Here is a 26,022-nt window from a genome sequence, read left to right on the forward strand (position 1 = left end):
CCTATCAGCCAAATCTTCATCCACAGCAATGTTTCAATTGCAACACATTGAGTTCTCATTTTCTGACAAACCATTCTAAGGTACTTTGGCAAAAAAAATCCTGGTACTCCTAAACGACACATATACCTGATATCCACTAATCAGTCGATGTGCATTTGCCTCAAAACACTCTGAAAAATTAGTCAGTGATAATTTCACATTCGTGAATCATCACCAACTTTCCAAATGTGCTGGCATACATTCCCTCAAAATCTGTTGCAACAATTTTCCATATGGGAAACACAAGTAGAAATGGCTGCAAAAATTCAGCAGATCTGGCAACATCTATGGAAATAGAGCTAATATTGTGAGTCAGGTGACCCTCTGCAGAACAGAATATTGGACTCAGAATGTTAACTCTTTCTGTTTTGCTGATTCACCGTGAACACAAAACAGGAAAAGGCTATGTTGAAAGTTTGGATTGAGTTTGCTTTTGAACTTTGTTGAGTATTTCCTGTCAGAAAGTGATCGCCTGAAAAACAGGTTTATTCTACTTGCTGGTAAACGTTAGTAAAGAGTCTACAATCGCCCAGCCGCAACAAAAACCTTTCACGTGAAGCAGCATCAATTAAAACCCAGTGAAATACGTATCGTGCTTATTATGAACTGTCAGATAGTCGGTTAAATTATTATGAATGTCAACACGTGGTTTTGTTTTGGTAGAGAAGCTCCCACACTTTATCATGTCATATCTACTGCTCATGAACTGGTATTCCTGCACAGCCTATCAATCAGTCCCAACTTCAGTGGCACTATATGAGGCAGTCAACTTATTAACGACACCACTGAGTTTAAATCATTATTACAACAGTGATCTTTTAGAGGCCATAATTCATTACCTGCCCGACGTTCAAGTGTGTATGCACAGACACGTTAACGGGAATCTTTGGCACTCATAACATCAAACTATGGGCAGTTTCACTTCATTCTGGGCATCTCCTATATAGAAGCAATTGAATGGATAACATTGAGTTCAACTTCTACCCTTGGCCCTCAGATATCAGGAACTGGAGAATAAACGAACAGTGAGCAGGTGGCTGTCAGCTGCTAAGTATGTCAACAATTAACCAATCGGCAGAGACTCATGATTTTATTAAATGTTAACTCCATTCTTGAGTGTAACAATTGTAATGTCAGCTTCCATTATGCAAATTCACATCAACTGCGTCCAAACAGGGACGTTACTTTATTTTCAGTCTTTACAACTTCAGCTCTCAAAAGTGGTAACTTATTATAACATCGACATACTTCTCCATCCAGGCATCCCTGACATCCTTTACATGTGTTGTCTGCATATTTTGAAAAAGATGAGTTACCAGATAATACCAGATCAGTTGTGCAATTGTAACTTTATGCAGGTTCGAAGATGTGCAATCAGCGATAATCAAAAAAAAAATCCTAAAAGTTATTCGAATACGTCAGCTGCACATTCATTGCAAATAGATCATAAGAATCGGGATAAAACTCCAATAAGCTTGATTTACATTCCTAACTTGCTCACTTCCGAACTTCGTAACTGGCGATGTTATCAGAGCTGAGGATGTCTCGATTTTCTGTTTTCTTTGCCTGTTTAAAAAATTGGGGCAATTCTACCAACAGTGATCTGTGGATGCCTGTCAGAACAATATATTACTGAAAACTGAGAGTGACAATGACAAGACTCAAGAGGGAGCATCGCACAAAACTACTCCACCTTCGCACAAATTGAACAGCTGAAAGGCTGTGCAGGGAGAAACATTGACCAGCAATTAACAAAGAGACTGCTTGCTCCTGTGAAACCGAAAAAAAACAATGAACGCGTTTTCCGATGTAAATTAATTCCACAGTGAGCAATTGGCAGATTAAATATGGTGGAGTTAATAGAACTCGCCTCTAACATACATTGACTATTGCCCATTTTTGTTTTGTTGCTGCTAACATGGAGGGAGAAGGGATAATGTTTCCCTCGTATGTCACGCATAGTTTATCAGACGACACCACTTTCTAAACTCAACTGACTAGTGCCAGTGAGTGAAAAAGGAATTTCAATTTCAACAAATATATTTTCTTCTTGGAAATGACATATTTCGGACCATTAAGTGGCCAAAATGCTCAGTTTCAGGTAAAATGTCTTTGCTTACTCATTTGATACTCTACTTATTACAGTATCCCATTAATTTCTCTTTTCTGACATAGACACAGACTTATGGTTATTGACATCATCAAACTATCAGACTCGAGTCATTCTATCGCATAATCCTCAGGAAATGACATCAATTGAACACAGCCAATGCTGTCAATTTTTACTTATCTCACGCTCTGCAATGTTGTGAGGTATTGGAACATCGCTAGCATCAGGAACAACAGCGATGAGACTCACCGTCCTCTCTCTAGTGTTGATAACATTTCTTGTTGGTAAGAACTGAAGTTTATAAGATGGTTTAGTGTTAGATAAATGCATTTTTGAAGCAGAATGATCCAGAATATCCAAGCAGGTTGTGCACTTGGATGTGCATTTTTTGTTTCTTTCTTATCTTTCGGCCTGAGATAAAAGGATACATGGAAAACGATTTTTGTGGACGATGCTCGAATTTCGAGAATTTAACAGCCAGAAAATAATATGTAAGCTTCTATTCCATTCCCTACTGGGCAGGAGACTATAGAGTAATCAAACTGACGTCTTTACAGTGATCAAAAGATCTTAGGCTATGGAAGGGAATATTGCACTTGAGAAGGATTCCATATTGATACATTTAATTGAAAAACAATAGCGGCACAAGATGATCCAAAACAGACTTCTAAATAAATTTGTTTATCCGCAGCATGTCTAGAATCTGGCTGTTGTTACCACAAGGACTTTTTGAGACAATAGGAAAATCGATTTTTAGGCAAGTGGATAAAATGAGGGAAGTAGAAATGATTGGGGATATTTACAGATAGGATTACAGGGAGAAATAAGCACGATGCTTTTTACTTTCAGCTATATGAAAATGAGTGTGACGTGCCAAATGGACTTATTGTTACTTTGAATTCGGTCTAAATTTCGTTTACACCGTGAAATTCCATCTTCAGTTCAGTTTATTTGCATATTTCTTTACTGATTTCCGTATTCCATAACATTGTCTTCCAGATTTGAGCGATGGAGATTCTGTCACTCAGCGGGAGCCCTATCTCACACAGACTGAGGGAGAAGATGTCACTTTAAACTGCACCTACACTGGAAGCCCTAATTATGTCTTCTGGTACTTTCAGTATCCAGGCAGACAGCTCGAGTTCGCAATCAGGATGTATACGAGTACTGATACTGAAACGAAGGCGGATTTCGTTCAGACCCGATTTTCTTCTGCCCTCCAGCATGCAGGGAAGTTGTACCAATTGACAATTTTCGACGTCCTTCTGTCTGACACCGCAGTATATTACTGTGCAATGACTCTCACTGTGATGTGAACCAGCTGAAGCCTCGTACAATAACTATCACAGGTTTCTGGGTCACAGATGCGGCATCTTCAGCGTTGTTCTTAACAGGGTTTCGTGGAACTGTGGTGCATAGCTGTGAGTGAAAAGTCCCGGAGGACAATCCAGACAAAAGACCATTTAAAATTGCTCTCACCAAATACTGATTCCGATTGGCGCTTCAATCATATGAGGTCCGAAGTCTTTGCTGTTTATTTGAGGTTCCCTGTAAGGTCCTCACTCATATTCATTGAAAATATAAACTCTGCAATCGGCTTGATACTAAAAATATCCACGTAACTCCGTTTTATAAGAAGAAAAAGAACAGCTAGCTTTTCGATGTGGAATGCCAGCATGCAATAGTTGCCAGGCGAGGTAATCCTTGGTCATTACAGTAAACTGATTGAACACATATCAGTTTTAAAAATACACATATAAAGACTAAGAATCTACAATACAATAAAGTGAAAATGGGATATTTTCACCAGTTGATAGGAAGATCGCCAACAGTTCATGACAATAATCTGAAAGAACAGGTTTCATTGGTCAAGAATCCAAACGAATATAAAAGCCGGTTGGATAATTAATATTTGTGCCATAGAACGTTCGACGCACATTTAGAAATCCGAATTAGTCAGATAACGTTATGCGTGAATAAAAGTAATTGTTTTGTTTTTCTGCACCTTTCCGTGGTGCGATTATGTTAACTTTAAATATCATTGAACGATTGGAAAACAATGTCAAGTCAGACATTGAGGGAAGCTATTCTGTCCGCAAGTTTTTAATTTACAAAACCATGCGAATTTCCTAATAATGTTTTTGAATAATGTTCAGATTAAATCATGGAGTCCCTACAGTGTGGATACTGGCTCCTTGTCCCATCCATTCCTCACCAACCCTCCAAAGAGAACACCACCCAGACGCGTTTCCCTACAAAGCTGCCCGATATTTGACAAACTAATGCACCTAACCTACACATCCCTGAACAATAACGGCAACTTCAAATGGCCATTTCACCTAACCTACACATCTATGGATTTTGGGAGGAAACCGCATTACCCAAGACTGGGTGAGAAAGTGCAACCTCTACACAGCCAATTGCCCGAGGTTGGAATGGAGCCCGGGTCCCTGGTGCTCTGAGGCAACAGTGCTAGACACTGAGCCACTGTGCCATTTGCTGAGAAGCAAGGATGGAAAAGACAAAACCTTCCTCAATGCCGCATCTATTAATCTCTTTTGTTAAATATTTAGATACACATCAAATCACAGCTTTTCAAGAATCGTACATGTTGCAGATCATAAGAATGTAATTGCAGTTGCGTTATTCATCTAACTGATGAAGCACAGATACGATTGGTGCCATTTGAATGTTTTATGTCTATGTGGGAAGAAGTTAATATGAACTGAGATTAAAATCACATGTATGTCATGACGTTACGGGTCAGGAGTAGAGAAAATACCCAAGCCATATTTCAATTGTAATGGTGTTTTTTGTGTAATTTCAGGGCGAGGTGTTATGAAGGTGTAGATGTGTGCTGTAATTTTAAGACAGTTGAAAAGGTAGCAAAGACTGCCAAAGCACAGAGACTGCTGAACAAAGTAAGAATGTAACAGTCGGTCAAAACAAATAGCTGCGGATGAATTTCCATGAAACAAAATCAAATTCAAATTCGGCCAATCATTTTCAATTCTGCTCCAAGACACCAAAGTGGAATCAATTCTGAACGCTGGATTTTGATAATATTAATGCCAAATAAGCGATCCGGTGTTATGGGGTAGAAAACCGGACATTCTGAACGGATAATAGGAGAATTGCCAAGGACCAACATATGGGCTGCTAGCTGAAGAGCTCTCTGAAAGATATCTGCCCATAAGCCGTTTGCACAGTACAAAAATGAAACTGACCGAGAGAAGACATACAGATGAAAATCTGCAAAGGAGAATCGACGAAACTGACTGGTTTTGAAACGTCATTGTTTTCTTTGTAAACTTTAATCGGGATTATTTTTATCAGACAGGTATTGTAGAGTGGGAGGTATAAGCATGGTTAAGAAAAACACATGCGTAAATAGTTGTTGGCTTTATTATTCTCTGTCGGACTTAAAAATAAAGTTTTTAATGTTTACTTTAAATTGTGTTCTCTGGGATCGGTCTTTGCCTCTCAAATTCTGACAGATTACAGCACAAGGGGAACATTTTAGAGTGGGAGGTATAAGCATGGTTAAGAGAAACACATGCGTAAATAGTTGTTGGCTTTATTATTCTCTGTTGGACTTAAAAATAAAGTTTTTAATGTTTACTTTAAATTGTGTTCTCTGGGATCGGTCTTTGCCTCTCAAATTCTGACAGATTACAGCACAAGGGGAACATTTCCTGTCTGGGTAGTTTAAATTAGCAGGGGAGATTACCCCGTGTCACAACAACAATATTCAAAACTTGTTGCTTCGTGAGTAGAACTCACTAATATAAACTAAGTATGCAAGGAAATGTCGTCTGTTTCTGTTCAGTCTTATGGTCTCATCATTGTCATCTCTCAGAACATTTTGTGGGTCTCTCCTAGTCAGGGTGCAATTGTCCATGCTTCCCAGTGTGATGGCGCCTTCTGGTGATCACTAACTTGAACTTGAAGGATGGATTTTTGTACGAGATCTGCTATATTTGTCATTTCACTACAGTGCTAACTGGCACATAGGTGCATGAAAATGTAGGAGGAGAGGGTATTTCTGACTTTTAGTTTAATCTCTTACACGTTTCTTTTAAAGCTGAGAGTAAAATGCATTACTGATGCAGTTATATTTCTACACACTGGTCCCAGTAAGTCGAAAGATGAACTGTGGAGGCGACCTGTACCACAATACATAAGATTTGCATTACTCCTCTTCAAATTGCAGCTTGGGGAGATATTCTTTCCCTCTTCAACTGTCATTTCAGCAACGGGTTGTTCAATTGTGTACTGCTGGCTCCATTTCAACACATGGAAAATGCCAAATTAAAAAGCGAGAATCTCCACCAAAATCAGATTGACCAACGCAATTGTCACATTCACGGTGATTCGACCAAAAATAATATTTGATTTGCAACAATGAGTTCTGTTCTGACAAGGACATGGTTTTGTCAGCGGATACAATGGTGAGGAATGGCGGAAGGCATTTGCACATGTTGATTCCTGTCTCTGTACATCTGCACTGGTGGATGTTCGCTGTCAATGCAGAAATACAGATCCCTGCCACATTTCTTTGCTGATCATATCTGTAGCAAGATTTGTGTACCGGCAGAAATCTCTCCTAGAACAAATCTTGGCCAAAGAGAAGGAGACAGTTGAGAGGTGAATAGCATGAAATGGAAGCCATGGTGGGGATACCATGCAGTCTAAATTTGATGATGTGTTCGATGAATCTCAGACATACTCGGACCTGTTTGATTGGAATTAATTATGTTTACGTTTCCAATTTGTGCCCTATTCTTTATACATGGGCAAGATTACCCCTCATGTTTCAATAATCTATATCTTGAGTAAAAGCTTCAAGATAATTTAACATTAACCAGCTGGAGGTTCAATCATTGGAAATACAATTTTAGATAATCGAGGCCATTTCTACTGCACCAGATTGGGGAATGAAGAATCGTCCAGTAGAGAGAGAGCATCAGCAAATATAATGTCCGACTATGCCATCATCTCTGCTTCGCAAATGAATACCTCCAAGTATTCAATATTTTAATTCCAGAACGTAAATACTGAATTAAGAAATAGCATAACAACATGAGGGAATGTACGTTGCAGGGGCAAACGGTCGTGTTGTAGTAATGTCACTGCTCCTTCGAATTAAAAAAAGCTCAGGCTGAAGATCGCAGACAGAATGCCTGACACAATGCAAATTCAGTTAGTTAAATTCTGAAATCACGTAGCACAAGTAGCGGTCGACGTGAAAGAGTAATGGGTTTGTTGTATACTGACATCATTTACAGGAAGAAGGATGCCAAAATTATCTGGTGAGGTGTGCATTCCACTTCATACATAAGGAGTCTGTAATGTGGACTCTCCTTTGCTCTCTGAGAAGACCTGGAAAGAACTCAGTTCAAGATTAATATTGTCTTTCATGGTGACATCCTCAATTCATGACGGAATGAAACTAAAAAAGAAAAACGTTACTCAATGAAGGGCCATTATCCTTTGAAATTTTGTTTAAGTTACAGACTATATTTTAAAATATTTTAGCTGGCATTGTTAATGAAATTTTGTCCAAATAGCGGTCTATGGCAACGTGCTGAAGAGTAGCACTCACGGAGCGAAGACATTCTTCCTCATCTCTGTCTTAATTTGAGCTTTTTATTCTGAGACTGTTCCTTCTAGTCCCACACTCTCACATGAATGAAAGCATTTGTCCCAGTGTTTACCCCGAGAAGTCCTCAATGGTAATGGCCGCAGTCTGATATATTTCAAAAAGATGACCTCTCATTCCACTGAACTGTTATCTCTACTGTTTGAATCCTTTTTTTTTGTTTGTACGAAAAATCTCTTCAGTCTCGCGATTATTCTAATGAATTACCTCTGAACTGACTCTCATGAAACTTTGCCTTTATTTGAATAAGTGGGTCAAAATGCTCCCAGAACACCAACTGTGATACCTGTGTCCTGAACAGTTAAATTGCGAATTCCCTGCTCTGAAGTTTCAAACCTCTTGACGTAGGGCCAACGCTCCGTTATCCTTCTGATTACCTGATTCACGTGAGCACTATTGACTGTGTTCTGTGCACGTATACCTTAAATTCTCTTTGTATTGCAACTTTCTTCACTTTCAGTCCATTTGAAAAAGAACACTGCTGTTTACTCTTTCACACGTTTCCACACTACCCGTCAAATGCTAATATATCGCCCACTTGCAGCATCTGTTAACTCTCTTATACCAGTTGTATTATTTTCAGAGTTTGCGATTTTACTTATTTTTGTATCAATTGCAAATTTGGCTGCAGTGCATTCGTTCCTTTCTCCAAGGTATGAACGTTTGCATATTGGAAAATATTATCATCGGATCAGTGATCCCAATGGGACCCCAATAGTTCCAGGAGGCCAAGCTGAAAATTAACTGCTTTCCCCATTCGCTTTTTATGTTTATCAGTCAATTCCTCATCCATAGCAATATTGCACTTCCAACAATGGGTTCTTATTTCCTGACAAACCATTCTGAGGTACCTTGTCAAGTGTTTCCTGGCACTCCAAAATGATACATATGCCTGTTGTCCTCTATCCAGTCGATTTGCAATGGACTCACAATTCTCTGAAAAAATAATCAGTCCTAATTTAGCTTTCCTGATGAGTAACTGAATTTCAAAATGTGCTGGTATACCTTCCTCCATAACTTATTACAACACATTTTCCATATGTGAAACACAAGCAGAAATCGCTGCAGAAATTCAGCAGATCTGGCAACATCTATAGAAAGAGAACTAATGTTGAGGGTACGTTGTCCCTCTGCGGAAAAGAATATTGGTTTCAGAATGTTAACTATGTTTTTTTTCTGATCCACCATGATTTCAAAACATGCAAGTGCTGTGTCGAAAATTTGGATTGAGTTTGCCTTTGAACGTTGAGTATTTTCTGTTAGAAAGTATTCGCCTGAACATTAGGTTTTTCTACTTGCTGGTAAACGTCAATAAGGAGTCTGCAATAACCCAGTCACAGTAAATCCTTTCATGTGAAGGAGCATCAATTAAAACTCAGTGAAATACATGTCGTGTTTTATTACAAACTGTCAAAGAGACAGTTAAATTATTATGAATGTCAACATGTGTGTTTTTGTTTGACAGAGCAGCTCCCACGTTTTATAATTACATATCTACTGCTAACAAACCGCTATTCCTACACAGCCGATCAATCAGTCCTAACTTCACTGATACTGTGTGAAGCAGACACCATCTTAGCGACATCACTGAGTTTAAATCATCATTATAGCACTAATCCTTTGGAGGCCATAATACGTTACCTGCCCGAAGTTCAAGTGTCTATGCATAGACACCTTAATCATTGGCACTCAAAACAACATAGTATGGGCAATTTCACTTCAATCTATGCATCTCCAAGATATAAGTAATTGAACGGATGACATTGAGTTCAACTCCTGAACTGGGCCCTCTCATGTCAAGAACTGGAGAATAAACGAACAGTGAGCAGATGGCTGTCAGCTTCTAACCATGTCAACACTTAACTAATCGGCAGAAACTCGTGATGTCACTGAATGTTAACTCCATTCTTGCGTGTAACTATTGCAATGTGAGTTTGCATTATGAAAATTCACATCAACTGCCTCCAAACATGGCTGTTACTTTATATTTATTCTTCGCAACTGCAGCTCTCAAAACTGGTACCTCATTATAAAATTTACACACTACTCCATGCAGGTAGCCCTGATATCGTTTAGATGTGATGTCTGTATAATTTGAGGAAGATGAGTTATCAGATAATGCCAGAGCATAATGATAACCAATTGAAGTTCTGCAATTGTAAATTTCTGCGTTTGGAAGAAGTGCAAACAGCGATAAGTTTTCAAAATTAATGGTGGCAAATCGTAAAAGTTATTTGAAGATGGCTGCTGCACATTCATTGCAACTATATCAGCAGAATCGGGAAAATGCCCAACAAGCCTAAGTTACATTTCTAACTTCCTCACCTCCTAACTTCGTAACTGCTGATGTTATCAGAGCTGAGGATTTCCTAGATTTTCTGTCTACATCGACTGTGTAAAAAGTGGGGGTAATTTTACAAACAGTGAGCTGTTGATGACTGTCAGAGCAATATATTACTGAAAACTGAAAGTGACAACGAGAGGACTCAAGCGGGAGTATCACACAAAACTACTACTACGTTGGCAACCAAGTGAACAGCTGAAGGGCTGTGCAAGGAGAAACATTGACCATTATTTAACAAAGAGCCTGTTTGTTCCTATCAAACCAAAGAAATGAACGAGCTTTCCGTTGCAAATTAATTCCACAGTTAGCAACAGGCAGATTAAGTATGATGGAGTTATTACAAGTCCCCTCTAACATACGCTGCCGATTGCCCTCGCTCGCTGTTTTGGTGCTGCTAACACGGAGTGAGTAGGGATAACCATTCCCTCATATGTCACGCATTGAAGTTTATCAGATGTCACCACTCTCTAAACCCAACTGACGAGTGCCAGTGAGTGAAAAGGAACTTTGAATTTCAACAAATATATTTATTTCCCGTAAATGACATATTTCAGACCATTAAGTGTCTAAAACGCTCAGTTTCAGACAAACGTGTCTTTGCTTACTCATTTGATACGCTACTCATTACAATGCCCATTATTGTTTCTCTTCTCTGACATCGACTTAGACATATGGTTATCTACATCATCAGGAGAAAGTGAGGTCTGCAGATGCTGGAGATCAGAGCTGGAAATGTGTTGCTGGAAAAGCGCAGCAGGTCAGGCAGCATCCAGGGAACAGGAGAATCGACGTTCCTGAAGAAGGGCTTATGCCCGAAACGTCGATTCTCCTGTTCCCTGGATGCTGCCTGACCTGCTGCGCTTTTCCAGCAACACATTTCCAGCTATCTACATCATCAGACGATCAGTCTCGAGTCATTCTATCGCGTAATCCTCAGGAAGTGACATCAATTGAACAAGCCAATGCTGGCAGTGTTTTATTGCCTGACACTCTGCAATGTTGTGAAGTATTGAAACATCGCTAGCATCAGGAGCAGCAGTGATGTGGCTGTCCGTCCTCTCTCTGATGTGGGTAACATTTCTTATTGGTAAGAACTGAACTTTTAAACGAGGATTTAATCCCCAGATGTATGCATTTTTTGAAGCAGAATGATCGCATTAGATAAGTATCTGAGCATTTGTACACTGGGATGTGCACTTCTTGTGTCATTCTTGGCTGTAGACCTAAGGTATACAACCGCACATGGAATACGACTTGTGCAGATGATGCTTGAATTTCAAGAATTGAACAGTCAGAAAATAATATCTAAGCTTCTGATCTATTCCCTACTGGTCACAAGACTATAGGGTAAGCAAACTGACATCTTTACACTGATTAAACGGTCTTAGGTTCTGGACAGAGAAGGGAATATTGTACTTGGGAAGGATTTCATATTTATAAGTTTAATTGAAAAATAATTAAGTGGCACAAGATCCAAAACAGATTTCTAACTAATTCTTTTTAGATGCAGAATGTCGAGAATCTGGCTGTTTTTTTCCACAAGGGGTATTTGAGACAACTGGAAAGACGTATTTTAAAGAACGTGCATAAAAATAGGGATGTAGAAATGGTTGGAGATATTTACAGATAGAATTACAGGGAGAAGTAAGCAGGCTACTCGTTGCTTTTAGTTGCATGGACATGAGCGTGATGTGCTAAAGGCACTTTTTGTTGCTCTCAATTCTGTCTGTCCTGTTTACACCATGAAATTCCATCTTCAGTTCAGTTTATTTGCATATTTCATTACTGATTTCCGCGTTCCGTAACATTGTATTCCAGATCTGAGCGATGGAGATTCTGTCACTCAGCGGGTTCCTTACCTCACACAGACGGAGGGAGAAGATGTCACCTTTAACTGCACTTACACTGGAAGCCCTAATTACGTGTTCTGGTACCGTCAATATCCAGGCAGGCAGCCCGAGTTCGCAGTCTGGAGGTACACGAATGCTGAGGCTGAAAAGAAGGCGGATTTCGCTCAGACCCGGTTTTCTATTGCCTTCCAGCGTACAGACAAGTTTTACCAATTGACAATTTCGGACATCCTTCTGGCTGACGCCGCAGTATATTACTGTGCAACGAGTCTCACAGTGACGCGAACCAGCTGAAGCCTCGTACAATAACTATCACAGGTTTCTGGGTCACAGATGCTGCACCTTCAGCGGTTTTTTTTAACAGTGTTTCATAAGTGGAAATGTGGTGCAGAACTGTGAGTGAAACGTCCTGGAGGACAATCGAGACAAAATACCATTTCAAATTGCTCTCAGCAAGCACTGATCCTGATTGCCCCTTCAACCATGTGAGGATTGTTTATTTGAGGCTCCCTGTAAACTCTTCATTCATTTAAAATACAAACTCCGCAACCGTCTTGGTACTAACAATATCTGTGTAACACTGTTTTAGGAGAAAAAAAGAACAGACAACCTTTTGATGTAAAATTCTGCAATGCAATAGCTGCCAGGTGAGGAAATCCTTGGTAATTACAGTAAACTAATTGAACACCTCTCAGTTTTAAAAATACACACGTAAACACTAAGAATTTACAATATAATAAAGTGAAAAGGGATATTTTCACGAGACGAAGGAATCATTGCGATTATTGTTGTTTATAGCAATAATTTAAAAAGACAGATTTCCGTCCAGAAGCCGATTGAATATAAAAGCCTGTTGGATAATTAATATTTCTGCCATAAAATGTTAGAAGCACATTTAGAAATCTGAACTCATCAGATAACAGTATGTGCGAATAAAAATAATTGTTTTGTTTTTCTGAACCATTCGGTGGTGCGATCATATTGTAGTTAAACATTCATGAACGATTGGAAAGGAATGTCATGTCAGACATTTAGGGAAACTACTCTGTCCCCAAGTTTTTATTTAACAAAACCGCGTGAATTTCCTAATAGCACATTTTTATAACGTTCAAAAGCTTTTCCGTGTAGATCATACAGTCCCTACAGTGTGGAAACAAAATCTTTGGCCCAACAAGTCCACGCCAACCCTCTGAAGAGTATGCCACATAGACCTATGTCCCTTCCATATAGTCGCAAACTTATCATAGTAATGCAGCTAACCTACACATCGCTGAACATTATGGGCAACTTAGCATGGCCAATTCACTTAAGACAAACCATATTTGGATACCAGAACATCCCAGTCAAATCCACGCAGCCACGGGGAGAATGTGCAACGCCGACACAGTCGCCCGAGGCTGGAATCGAGCCCGGGTCACTGGCGCTGTAAGGCCAGAAATGCTCACTACTAAACCACTGTGCTTCTTGCAAAGGAGAAAAGATGGAAAATACAAAACGTTCCCCAGTGCTGCATCTATTAAATCTTTTTGTGAAAAAATTGTGTCTATTTCAAATGACAGCTTTTGAAGAATGCATTTCCAAAGAGTGTATTTATATGCAGGCTGCACACTTCCCCTTATCTCCATTTGTCCAACGTTGACCAACACTAACAGCATTTTTGAGCGCAGCTCGTTTGGTTCCTGTAACCGTGTCTCCCAACCCGCAGCAACACACAGATCGTGAAGTTTCCCTCATTTTCAAAGAGTCCAGGGATGCACAAAATCGAGTACGAACCCCATTTGCTCTCACAGTATTCCCGTATGTATGGGAATTGCTCTTAATACCCACGTCCACATGGCAAAATTGAAAACATGTGCATTGACTTTGTTCGAATAGCTGAAATTAATAATCACCAAATTTCTTCAAATTGTATCACTTTATTCAGCACCTGTGACACCAAATCCGCAAAACTATTGCCTCCAGAAATAGAGAAACATAGAACATGAAAAATATGTCACCAAGTTATAGCATGGATTCTAAAACAGTGAAAACAGCAAAAGGGGCGATTTCTATTGCCAAATTATGTAAATGCTAACATTTTACAACTCCGAGCTTAACAGTTAAGAGAGCTGCATCAGTATGGTAAGAGTAGATAAAACATGCCTAACCATTTGCAGAGAGAATGTTGGATTTGAACAAAAGGAGTTGATGATTAATTATTTTAGCTGAGAGACTTAAGTATCTAATCTGATTGGGTCTATTTCCGAAATTGTTACCAGGTTAGACACCTGACAGCTTCTTCAGACCTCAGCTCATGATGTCAAGGTTTTTTTTTAGATTGCTTACAGTGTGGAAACAGGCGCTTCAGCCAAACAAGTCCACACCGACCCGCAGAAGCGCAACCCACCCAGATCCCTACATTTACTCCTTCACCTAACACTACAGGCAATTTAGTAGGGCCAATTCACCTGACCTGCACATCTTTGGACTGTGGGAGGAAACCCACGCAGACACGGGGAGAATGTGCAAACTCCACACAGTCAGTCTCCTGAGACGGGAATTGAACCCGGGTCTCTGGCACTGTGAGGCAGCAGTGCTAACCATTGCGCCACCGTGACGCCCAAAAAGGTGGTGACCAATATCACATTACGTCAACATCAAGTGGTTCAGGCCCTGGATCTCACTTTTTTTTAAAAATGATGTACCCCAGCACAATGGGAAGTGCAGACATGCAAGAAGCCAGCTCACCACCATGTTCTCCTTGGCAGATAGGTTGGTCAAAGCCTCACTTCCAATTTCTCTGTGACAATGGTTCCCCATGTTGGATAACAGATTGAACCCCTTGTCTCACACATATTTAGTTGAATGGCCTCTGGCTAATGTGTATTTACTGATGTAGAACGTGTTGAGATGATGGAAAGCCTTGCAGAGAAGAAGATGAGACTATTTCATTGCATTCTTTGGTTACACACATTTAATATACCAATCGGAAATGTTGCAGGTCGTAAGAAAGTAATCACAGTTGTGCTATCGCGGATGTAACTGATGAAGCATAGATACGATTGGTATCATTGGATGTATTATGTATACGTGTGAAGAACTTAATATGAACTGAGATTAAAATCACATGCATGTCATGAACCTCTGGGTCAAGAATAGAGAAGATAAATAAAACATCTTTTCATTATGATGATTCATCTTTTTTTGTTCCAGGGAGAGGTGTTATGAATGTATAGAAGCGTACTGTACCTTTAAGCGAGTTGAAAAGCTGGCAAGGACTGACAAAGCACAAACACTTTTCAACAAAGTAAGAAAGTAACAGTTGGTCGAAACAAGTAGCTACAGATGAATTGCCATGAAACAAAAACTAACTGAATTCGACCAATCAGTTTATACTATGCTCCAAGATACCAAAGTGGTATAAAATTTGAATGTAGTATTTTGATAATATTAAACCAATGAGACGATCCGATGTTTTGGCGTAGAAAACTGAACATTCTGAACGGTTAGTGGGAGAATTGCCAAGGACCAACATATGGACTGCGAGCTGAAGAGCTCTTTGGAAAGTACCAGTCCATAAGAGGTTTGCACAGCACAACATCGAAAACGATCTACAGATGCAAATCTACAAAGGCGTATTGACAAAGCTGACTGGTTTTGAAACGTGATTTTTTTTTGTAAAGCTTAATTGGGATTTTTAAGATCAGACCATTATTGTAGAGTGGGAGGTATAAATAAGGTTAAGAGAAAATAAAAGGGTGTAAATTCTTGTTGGCTTTAATATTCTCTGTTGGACTTAAAGAGTAAAGTTTTTAATTTTTACATTAAATATTGATCCCTGGGATCGATTTTTGCCCCTCAAAGTTTGACAGATTACAGCACGAGGGGAACCATTTCTGTGTGGCTAGTTTAACTTGGCAAAGGAGCTTACCCCGTGTAGGAACAACAATACAAATAAACTTGTTGCAGGAATGAGTAGAACTCGCTAACACAAACGAAGTGCGCAAGGAAAACGCTTCACGGGCGGCACGGTGGCCTAGTGGTTAGCACTGCTGCCTCACAGCGCCAGAGACCTGGCTTCAATTCCCGCCTCAGGCAACTGACTGTGTGGAGTTTGCACGTTCTCCCCGTGTCTGCGTGGGTTTCCTCCGGGTGCTCCGGTTTCCTCCCACTGTCCAAAGATGTGCAGGTCAGGTGAATTGGCCATGCTAAATTGCCTGTAGTGTTAGGTAAGGGGTAAATGTAGGGGTATGGGTGGGTTGCGCTTCGGCGGCTCGGTGTGGACTTGTTGGGCCGAAGGGCCTGTTTCCACACTGTAAGTAATCTAATCTAATCAAAAAATTTCTGTTCAGTTTTGTGCGTCTCATCATTATCATCTCAGAAGATTTTTGGGTTTCTCGCAGTCAGGGTGCAATTGCTCAGGATTCTCAATGTGATGGCTCCTTCTAGTGATCACTAACTGGAACTCTCAGGATGGATCTTTTTACGAGATTTTGACTCCATTTATTCATTTCACTACAGTGCTGACTAGCACATAGGTACGTGACACAGTAGGTGATGAGGATGTTACTGACATTTAGTTTAGTGATCTTGTCAGTTTAAGATCCTGAGAGGAAAACAGATGACTGATGCGGTTTTCTTTCGGCACACTGTTCCTAACTAGTCAAAAGATGAACTGTAGAGGTTGCCCATATTATAACACGTAAGGTTTGCATCACTTTTCTTCAAATTGCAGCTTGAGAAGATATTATTCCATCTTCAACTGTCATTTCAGTAAACGGCTGTTCAATTGTATATTGTTGGCTCCATTTCAACACATGGAAAGGAGCAAAGGAAGCGAGAATCAGCGCCAAATTCAGATTGATCAACACAATCGTCACATTAACTGTTTTTCGATCAAAATATTACTTGATTAGGAACAATTCTGTTCTGATTAGGACATAGTTTTGTGAATGGGCACAATGCTGAGGAATGGCAAAAGGCAATTCCGCATGTTGAAACCTGTCTCCGTACCTCTGCAGTGTTGGAAATTCGTTGTCAGAGCCGAATGCTTTCTCTTATTGGTCAGAGTATTGAATACAGACGTTGGGAAGTCATGTTATGCTTGTACAAGACATTGCTTAGGCCACTGCTGAAATATTGCGGGCTATTCTGGCCTCCTTCCTATCGGAAAGATGTTGTGAAACATGAAAGGTTCAGAAAAGGTTAACAAGGGTGTTGCCAGGGTTGGAGGATTTGAACTATGGGGAGAGGCTGAACAGGCTGGGGCTGTTTTCCCCGGAGCGTCGGAGGCTAAGGGGTGACCTTATAGTGGTTTACAAAATTATGAGGGGCATGGATAGGATAAATAGACAAACTCTTTTCGCTGGGTTGGCGAAGTCCAGAACTATAGGGCATAGGTTTAGGGTGAGAGGGGAAATATATAAAACGGACATAAGGGGTAACTTATTCACGCAGAGGGTGGTACATGTATGGATTGAGCTGCCAGAGGAAGTGTTGGAGGCTGGTACAATTGCAACATTTAAAAGGCATTTAGATGGATGTATGAATAGGAAGGGTTTGGTGGGATATGGGACGAGTGTTGGCACGTGGTACAAGATTGGGTTGGGATATCTGATTGGCCTTGACGGGTTAGACCGAAAGGTCTGTTTCCATGCTGTTTCTATGACTCTATGATTCTATAAACACAGATCGCTGCCACATTGCCTTGCGGATCCAATCAACAGCAAAATTCGCGTAGCGCCAAACATCTCTCCAAGAACAAAACTTGGCCAAAGCGAAGGAGACAGCTGAAAGGCGAATACCAGTAAATGGAAGCTGTGGCGGGGATTCCATGCAGTCTAAATTTGATGATGTGTCCAATGAATCTCTGATATACATAGTTGAGTGGAACCAATGATTGTTATGTTTCCAAATTGTGATCTGTTATTTGTAGACGAACAAGATTAGCCCATATGTTTCAATAATCTATTTATTCAGTAAAAAGCTACAGGGTGTCGTAATATTAACCAGATCGAGGTTCAATCATTGGAAATACCATTTTAGAACATTAAAGTCCATGCAGTCTAAATTTGATGATGAGTCCAATGAATCTCTGATATACATAGTTGAGTGGAACCAATGATTGTTATGTTTCCGAATTGTGATCTGTTATTTGTAGACGAACAAGATTACCCCATATGTTTCAATAATCTATTTATTCAGTAAAAAGCTACAGGGTGTCGTAATATTAACCAGATCGAGGTTCAATCATTGGAAATACCATTTTAGAACATTAAAGCTATTTCTGCTGTACGAGATTTTGGAACGAAGAATCGTCCAGCAGGGACAGAGCAGCAGAAAATATAATATCCGACCAGTCCACCGTTTCTGCTTTATACATGTATACCAGCAAGTATTCAATATTATAATTGCAATGCGTTAATAATTAATTAAGCAATCGCAAAACAATATGAGGGCATGTACATTTCAAGCGCAAATGATGTGTCATAGTAATGTCACTGCTCTTCAGATTTAAGAAGATCAGACTGAAGTTCCATGGCAGAATTCCTGGCACAATGCAACTTCAGTTAGCAAAAATCTGAAATCAACTAGCCCAAGTAGCGGTCGACGTGAAAGTGGCACCATCTAATGGAAGAAGGTTGCCAAAATTATCTGGTGTGGCGTGCATTTGACTCCACACATTGTCAGTGATGTTGACTGTCTTTTTCTCTCTCTGAGAATACTTTGCAAGATTAATACTGTCTTTCACAACGATATCCTCAACTCATGACGGAATGAAAATTTAAAAACAGTTAAACAATGAAGGACCATTATGATTTTAAATTTTGTTTAAGCTACAGACTGTATTTTAATACAATTTAGCTGTCACTGTTAATGGAATTTTGCCGAAATATCTATCTGTGGCAAAGTGCTGAAGAGATAGAGCTCACAGAGAGAATAGATTCTTACTCATCTCTGCCCTAACTGGCGCCTTTTATTCTGAAACACTACCTTCTAGTCCTAAACCCACATGAATGGAAGCATTGTTTCAGTATTTACCCTTCCAATCCTTAATGGCAACCGACCCAGTCCAAGATGTTTCAAGAAGGTGAACTTGCATTCCGCTGAGCTGCTACCTGCAGAGTTCAAAATCTGTTTTTTTTTTTGTTTGCACGAAAGTCTCTTCAGTCTCAGGGTAATCCTAACGAATCTTCTCTGAACTGACTTTAATGAAGCGCTGCCTTAATATAGATAAGTGGATCAAAAATATTTCCGTAACGCCAAATGTGATACCTCTCGTGTCATGTACAGTTGCAGTGAGAATTCCCAACTCGAAACCTTCAAATCTCTTGACATGGGGCGAACGTTCCCTCCGCCTTCTGAATACCGGATTCACGTGAGCATTGTCTGTGTGTCGTGCACATGTACCAAATGTTTTATTTGTATTGCAACATTCTGCACTTTCTGCCCATTTGAAACAAAAGCACTATTATTTACTCGTCTTTGCAAAATGAACATTTTCACATGTTTTTCACACTACAGTCCAAATACTAATATACCGCCCACTTGCAAATGCTATTAACTATCCTAAACCAGTTGTTTTCTTTTCTCAGTTTGCGTTTCTGGTATTTTTCCATTATTTGCAAATTTGGCTGCAGTGCATTCCTTTCCTTTCTCCAAGGTATGAATGTTTGTGCATTGTAAAAAAAGTTGTCATCTAATCATTGATCCCTGTGGGACCCCACTAGTTCCAGGAAGCCAGGCTAAATAACAACTATTTTCACAACTCTCTTCTTCCTGCCTGTCAGCCAATTCTTCATCCATAGCAATGCTTCACTTCCAACACATTGGGTGCTTATTTTCTGAGGTACTTTGTCAAAGATCTACTGGTACTCCAAAACGATACATATACCTGTTATTCTCTACCCAGTGGAATTGTGATGACCTCAAAATACTCTGAAAGATTAGTCAATGATAATTTCACATTTGTGAATAGTCACCGACTTTTCAAATGTACTGGCATACGTTCCTTGAAAATTTATTACAACATTTTTCCATACTTGAAACACAAGAAGAAATTGCTACAGAAATTCAGCAGATCTGTCAGCATCAATGGAAAGAGAACTAATATTGCGAGTCAAGTGACCCTCTGCAGAACAGAATGTTGAACTCAGAATGTTAACTCTTTTTGTTTTGCTTATTCACCATGAACACAAAACGGGAAAAAGCTTTGCTGAAAGTTTAGTTTGAGTTTACTTTTGAACTTTGTTGAGTATTTTCTGTCAGAAATTGTACGCCAGAAAACAGATTCCTTCTACTTGCTGGTAAACATTAGTAACGAGACTGCAATCGCCCCGTCACATCAAATCATTTCACGTGAAGCAGCATCAATTAAAAGTCAGTGAAATAGGCGTCGTGTTTATTGTAAACTGTCAGATAGGTGCTTAAATTATTATGAATGTCAACACGTGGTTTTGTTTTGGCAGAAAATCTCCCACAGTTTATCAATGCATATCTACTGCTCATAAGCCGCCACTCCTGCACGGCCTGTCAATCAGTTCCAACTTCCGTGATACTATATGAAGCAGTCAACTTATTAACCACATCACTGACTTCAAATCATCATTACAGCACTGATTTTTAGAGGCCATCATACTTTACCTGCCCAACCTTTAAGTGTCTTTAGACAGACACCTTAACGGGAATCTTTGGCACTCATAACAGCATACAATGGGCACTTTCACTTCATTCTGTGCACCTGCTAGACAGAAAAATTGAACGAAAAACACTGAGTTCAATTTCTGATCTGAGATCTCTGATGTCAGGAAATGGATAATAAATGAACGGCGAGCCAATGACTGTCAGCTGCTAACTCTGTCAACAATTAACCGATCGGCAGAAATGCATGATGTTACTAGATGTTACCTCCATTCTTGAGTGTAACAATTGCCATGTTAGTTTGCTTTATGCAAATTCACGTCAACTACCTCCAAACATGGTTGTGACTTTACATTCATTCTTTACAACTTCAGTTCTCATAACTGGTACAAAACCTACGCACTACTCCATGTAGACATCCGTGACATCGTTTACATCTGCTATCTGTATTTTGAAAAATATGAGTTACCATATAATGACAGAGCATAATCAAAATCAAGTGAAGTTGTGCAATTGTACATTTCTGCAGGTGGAAGAGGTTCAAACAGTGATAAGGTTTCAAATAAAATGTGGAGGCCAATCGGAAAAGTTACTTGAAGATGGCTGCTGCACATTCATTGCAACTATGTCGTCAGATTCGGGATAAAGCCTCGATAATCTTGATGTACATTACTAACATTCTCACTTCTGAACTACGTAATTGGTGATGTTATTAGAGCTGAGGATATCCACGACTTTTTGTTAACATTGACTGTTTAAAAAGTAGGGACAATTTTACCAACAGTGAACTGTGGATGCCTGACAGAGCAAAATATTACTGAAAACTGAGAGTCACAATGACAGGACTCAAGAGCGAACATCGCACAAATCTACCGCCAACTTGGAATCAAGTAAACAGCTGAAGCCCTGCGGAAGGAGAAACATTGACCAGATTTTAACAAGCGATTGTTCGTTCCTATCAGCCAAAAACAAGAGTGAAATTTCTGATGCAAATTAATTCCACAGTGAGCAATTGGCAGATTAAATGTCGTGGCGTTATTAACGTTCCACCCTAACACACGCTGCCAATTGCCCCTGTTCGCTTCTTTGACGCTGCAAACACAGAGAGAGTAGGGATAATCTTTCCTCATATGTCATATATAGAAGCTTATCAGACGTCACCACTCTCTAAACTCATCTGACTTGTGCTAGTCAGTGAAAAAGGAACTTCCTATTTCAACAAATATATTTATTTCATGAAAACGACATATTTCAGACCACTAAGTGGCCAAAAAAGCTTAGTTTCAGATCAAGCTGTCATCGTTTACTCAATTGATAATTTACTCATTCCAATGCCCCATTAATGTTTCTCTTCTCTGACACAGGCATAGATTTATTGTTATCGACATCATCAGACTACCAGACTCGAGTCATTCTATCTCGTAATCCTCAGGAAATGACATCAATTGAATACAGCTAATGCTGTCAGTTTTTACTTGCCTCATGCTTTGCAATTTTGTCAGGTATTGGAACATTGCTAGCATCAGGAGCAGCAGCAATGAACCTCTCTGCCCTCTCTCTGGTGTGGATAACATTTTTTGTTGGTATGAATTGAACTTTTAAAAGAAGATTTAGTGTTAGATGAATGCATTTTTGAAGCATCTATAAAATTAATTTTAAAAAAAACTCAGTGCAGAAAGATGATCCAAAACAGATTTCTAAATAAATTTGTTTACATGCAGCATATCGAGAAACTGGCTGCTGTTACTGCAAGGAGTATTATTGAAACCGGGAAAGACGGATTTTAAAGAAAGTGGATTAAAATGGGGAAGTGGAAATGGTTGGAGATATCTACAGAGAGAATGAGAGGGAGAAATAAGCAGGATAACTATGTTTTTTAGCTGCATGGACATGAGCCTGACGTGCTGAATGGACTTTTTGTTACTCTCAGTCCTGTCTACGTTTTGTTTACACCGTGAAATTCCATCGTCAATTCAGTTTATTTCCATATTTTATCACTAATTTCTGCGTTCCGTGACTTTGTATTCTAGATCAGAGCGATGGAGGTTCTGTCACACAGCGGGAGCCCTACCTCACACCAAAGGCAGGAGAAGATGTCACTTTAAACTACAACTACACGGGAAGTCCTGATACCGTTCTGGTACCATCAGTATCAAGGCAGACAGCCCGATTTCGCAATCTGGAGGTCCACGATTACTGATGCTGAAACAAAGGCGGATTTCGGTCGCACCCGGTTTTCTGCCGCCCTCCAGCATACAGATAAGTTGTACCAATTGACAATTTCGGACATCCTTCTATCTGACACCGCACTATATTATGGTGCAACGAGTCTCACAGTGATGGGAACCAGCTGATGCATCTTACAATAACTATGGCAACTTTCTGGGTCACCGATGCTGCATCTTCAGTGCCGTTTTTAATTGTGCTTCATAAAGTGGAACTGTGGTGCATAGCTACGAGTGAAAAGTCCCGGAGGGAATCGAGAAAAAAAGACTGTTTTAAATTGTTCTCAGCAAGTACTGATTCTGATTGCCGCTTTCACCGTGTGAGGACAGAAGTGTTTGCTGTTTATATGAGATTCCCTATAAATTCCTCACTCATACTCATTAAAAATACAAACTCTGCAACCGGCTTGGTACTATCAATATCCGTGTAACGCTGATTTAGAATTTTAAAAAAAATACATTTTCGATGTGGAATTCCAGAATGTAATAGCTGCCCGGTGAGGAAATCTGAGGCAATTACAGTTAACTGATTGGACGCCGCACAGTTTTAAAAATACACATATTAAAGACCAAGATTCTACAATAGAATAAAGTAAAAAGGGGATATTTTGATGACGTGATAGAAGATGGTTAACAGAGATGCTCAAGACAATAATCTAAAAGGACAGATTTCCTTGGTCAAGATGCCCAATGAATATAAAAGCCGGTTTGATTAATAATATTTCTGCCATAGAATATTAGAAGCACATTTAAAATCCACGCTCATCAGATAACGTTATGTGCAAATTTTATTTTCTGATTCTTTACATGCGATCATATTGCAGTTAAATATTAATGAACGACTGGAAAACAATGACAGGTCAGACAGTTAGGGAAACTATTCTATCCCCAATATTTTAATTAGCAAAACCGTGTGAATTTCCTAATAAAGTATTTGAATAATGTATCCGGTATAAATTACAGAATATCGACAGTCTGGAAACAGGTTCTTTGACCCAACAAGTCCATACCGACCCTCCGAAGAGTATGCCACCCAGACCAATATCCCTACGATATTGTCCTATATTTAACCAACTAATGCACCGAACCGACACATACCTGAACACAATGGGCAACTTAGCATACCCAGTTCACCTCCGCCACACGTCTTAGGATTCTGAGAGGAAATCCGATCACGCAGAGGAAAACCACGCAGCTGTGGGAGAGGAAAACCACGCAACCTCTACATAGACTTCCGCCCGAGGCTGGAATCAATGACAGTTCACTGGCGCTGTGAGACAGCACTGCTAACAACTGAGGCATTATGCCACGTGCAGAGGAGGAAAGGTGGAAAAGACAAAACCTTTCTCCAACACCGCATCTATTAATCTCTTCAAGTCACAGCTTTTCAAGAATGCATTTCCAAAGGGCGAATTTAGATGCAGGCTGCACACCTCCCCTGACCTCTATTTCACCCGAGCTGACCCGCACCAACTTGTGTGTGCAGTCCTTTGGTTCCTGTCACTGTGTCTGTCAACCGACGGTAGCACACTAATGATGAAGTACCGATAATTTTTAAATGGTCCAGAGATGCAGAAAATCGAGCATGAATGCCAGTTCTCCTCACTCTATTCCACTATGTAGGGATACCGTTCACTAATAATATCTGAGTTTCCCGGGTCCTCATGGTAAAATTGAAAATATGTGCATTGTATTTGTTCAAGTAGCTGAAATTAATAATCACCCAATTTCCTTCAAATTGTATCACTTTATTCAGAGCCTGTGAGACCAAGTCTGCACAATTAATGCCTACAGAAACAGAAAAGCAAATAACATGAATACGGTGACAACAAACAATGTCAACAAGTTAAAGCCTGGATTCTAATACATTGAACACAAAGGAGTGATTGCTATAGTCACATTATCTAGGTGCTAACATTTTACAACTCACGAACTTACAAGTTAAGAGAGTTACACCACTATGGAAAGAGTAAATATCAAAAATCTGAACGTTTGCAGAGCAAATGGTGGATTTGAACAAAAAGAGTTGATGATGAATTATTTCAGCTGAGAGATATTAAACATCATATTTGATTGGATCATTTCAGAAAGTGTTTCCAGGCAAAACATCCAGTCATCTGACAGCTCCTTCGTTCCTCAGCTCATGACGTCCAGGTGCTGATCAATATCATATTACGTCAAAATCAAGTGGTCCAGAGCCCGGATCTCGCATTTTGAAAAGGATATGAGTACCTCCGCACAATTGCAAGTGCAGACACGCAAAAGGCCGGCTCACCACCATTTTCACCTGGGCAGTTAGGTTGGTCAAATCCTCACTGTTGCCGACTTGATGCCACTGCACAGCCAAATTGTTAAGACCATCAAGAATTAAGTCAGAGAAAGGGCAACAGCAGAATACAACATAAGCTCACAAAGTCAGTGTGAAGACTAAGAGGTGGTAAACGTGAATCAGTCATTATCTGCTGCCTGATACAAGTAAAAGCAAATGGAGAAAAGAGATCAAGAAGCTACAAGTCATTCAAGCCTAAAGTATCACCACAGTCAAAACTGTCACCGGGGTATTGAGATTCCAGCTCAGTTTCCCCCCCCACCCATTTCATAGCAAAATTACTTTGTGTACACTCCCACTCATATCATAGTAAAATTACTTTGTGTGCCTCCATCTGGAGCTAACGGGGGGCTTCCGTTTCATGACGTTTAGAGGTTCAGCTGATCAAATCATACCATTGTTCATAATACTTTACCTGCAGCATATTCATCTTAACTACAGAAACTTCATCCATGCACTTCGTCAATTTGGGTCAAAGGGATAGGTGAAAGTGGACTTTGCGAAATTCAAACTTAGAGATATCTCTACTGATGTAGATGTATTCCATTCATTTACCTGCACTTAGAAATCTAAATATTTAAATTCTCTTCTGTCATGGAAAATCTTGCTTTGGCTCAATATTTGTATCATTACCTCTGATGCTAACATTAGATTCCTGATGTCCTAAATAACATCAACTGTCCTTCAAAAATGCTCTCATAGCTGAATGTAATTATCGACAAACACGTAAAATATTTTAGAAATGTTCCCCCTCAGTTACTATGAGAGCATGCAGAATTAGCTGAAGTCTTACCTCAAGTGGAGGCATCTCAAATAACTAAATTCCAACGAATCAAACCTCTGA

General features: G+C 39.7%; 1 gene segment (V, D, J or C); it reads left to right on the top strand.

The window, feature by feature from the left end:
• Window positions 1-2,370: 2,370 nt before the first annotated feature.
• Window positions 2,371-12,299, top strand: LOC122543712. The segment is given in 2 exon segments: window positions 2,371-2,433; window positions 11,974-12,299. Coding segments are annotated over 2 exon segments (372 nt in total).
• Window positions 12,300-26,022: the final 13,723 nt, after the last annotated feature.

The sequence above is a fragment of the Chiloscyllium plagiosum genome, chromosome 44 (assembly GCF_004010195.1).
Source record: "Chiloscyllium plagiosum isolate BGI_BamShark_2017 chromosome 44, ASM401019v2, whole genome shotgun sequence".
Classification (NCBI taxonomy): domain Eukaryota; kingdom Metazoa; phylum Chordata; class Chondrichthyes; order Orectolobiformes; family Hemiscylliidae; genus Chiloscyllium; species Chiloscyllium plagiosum.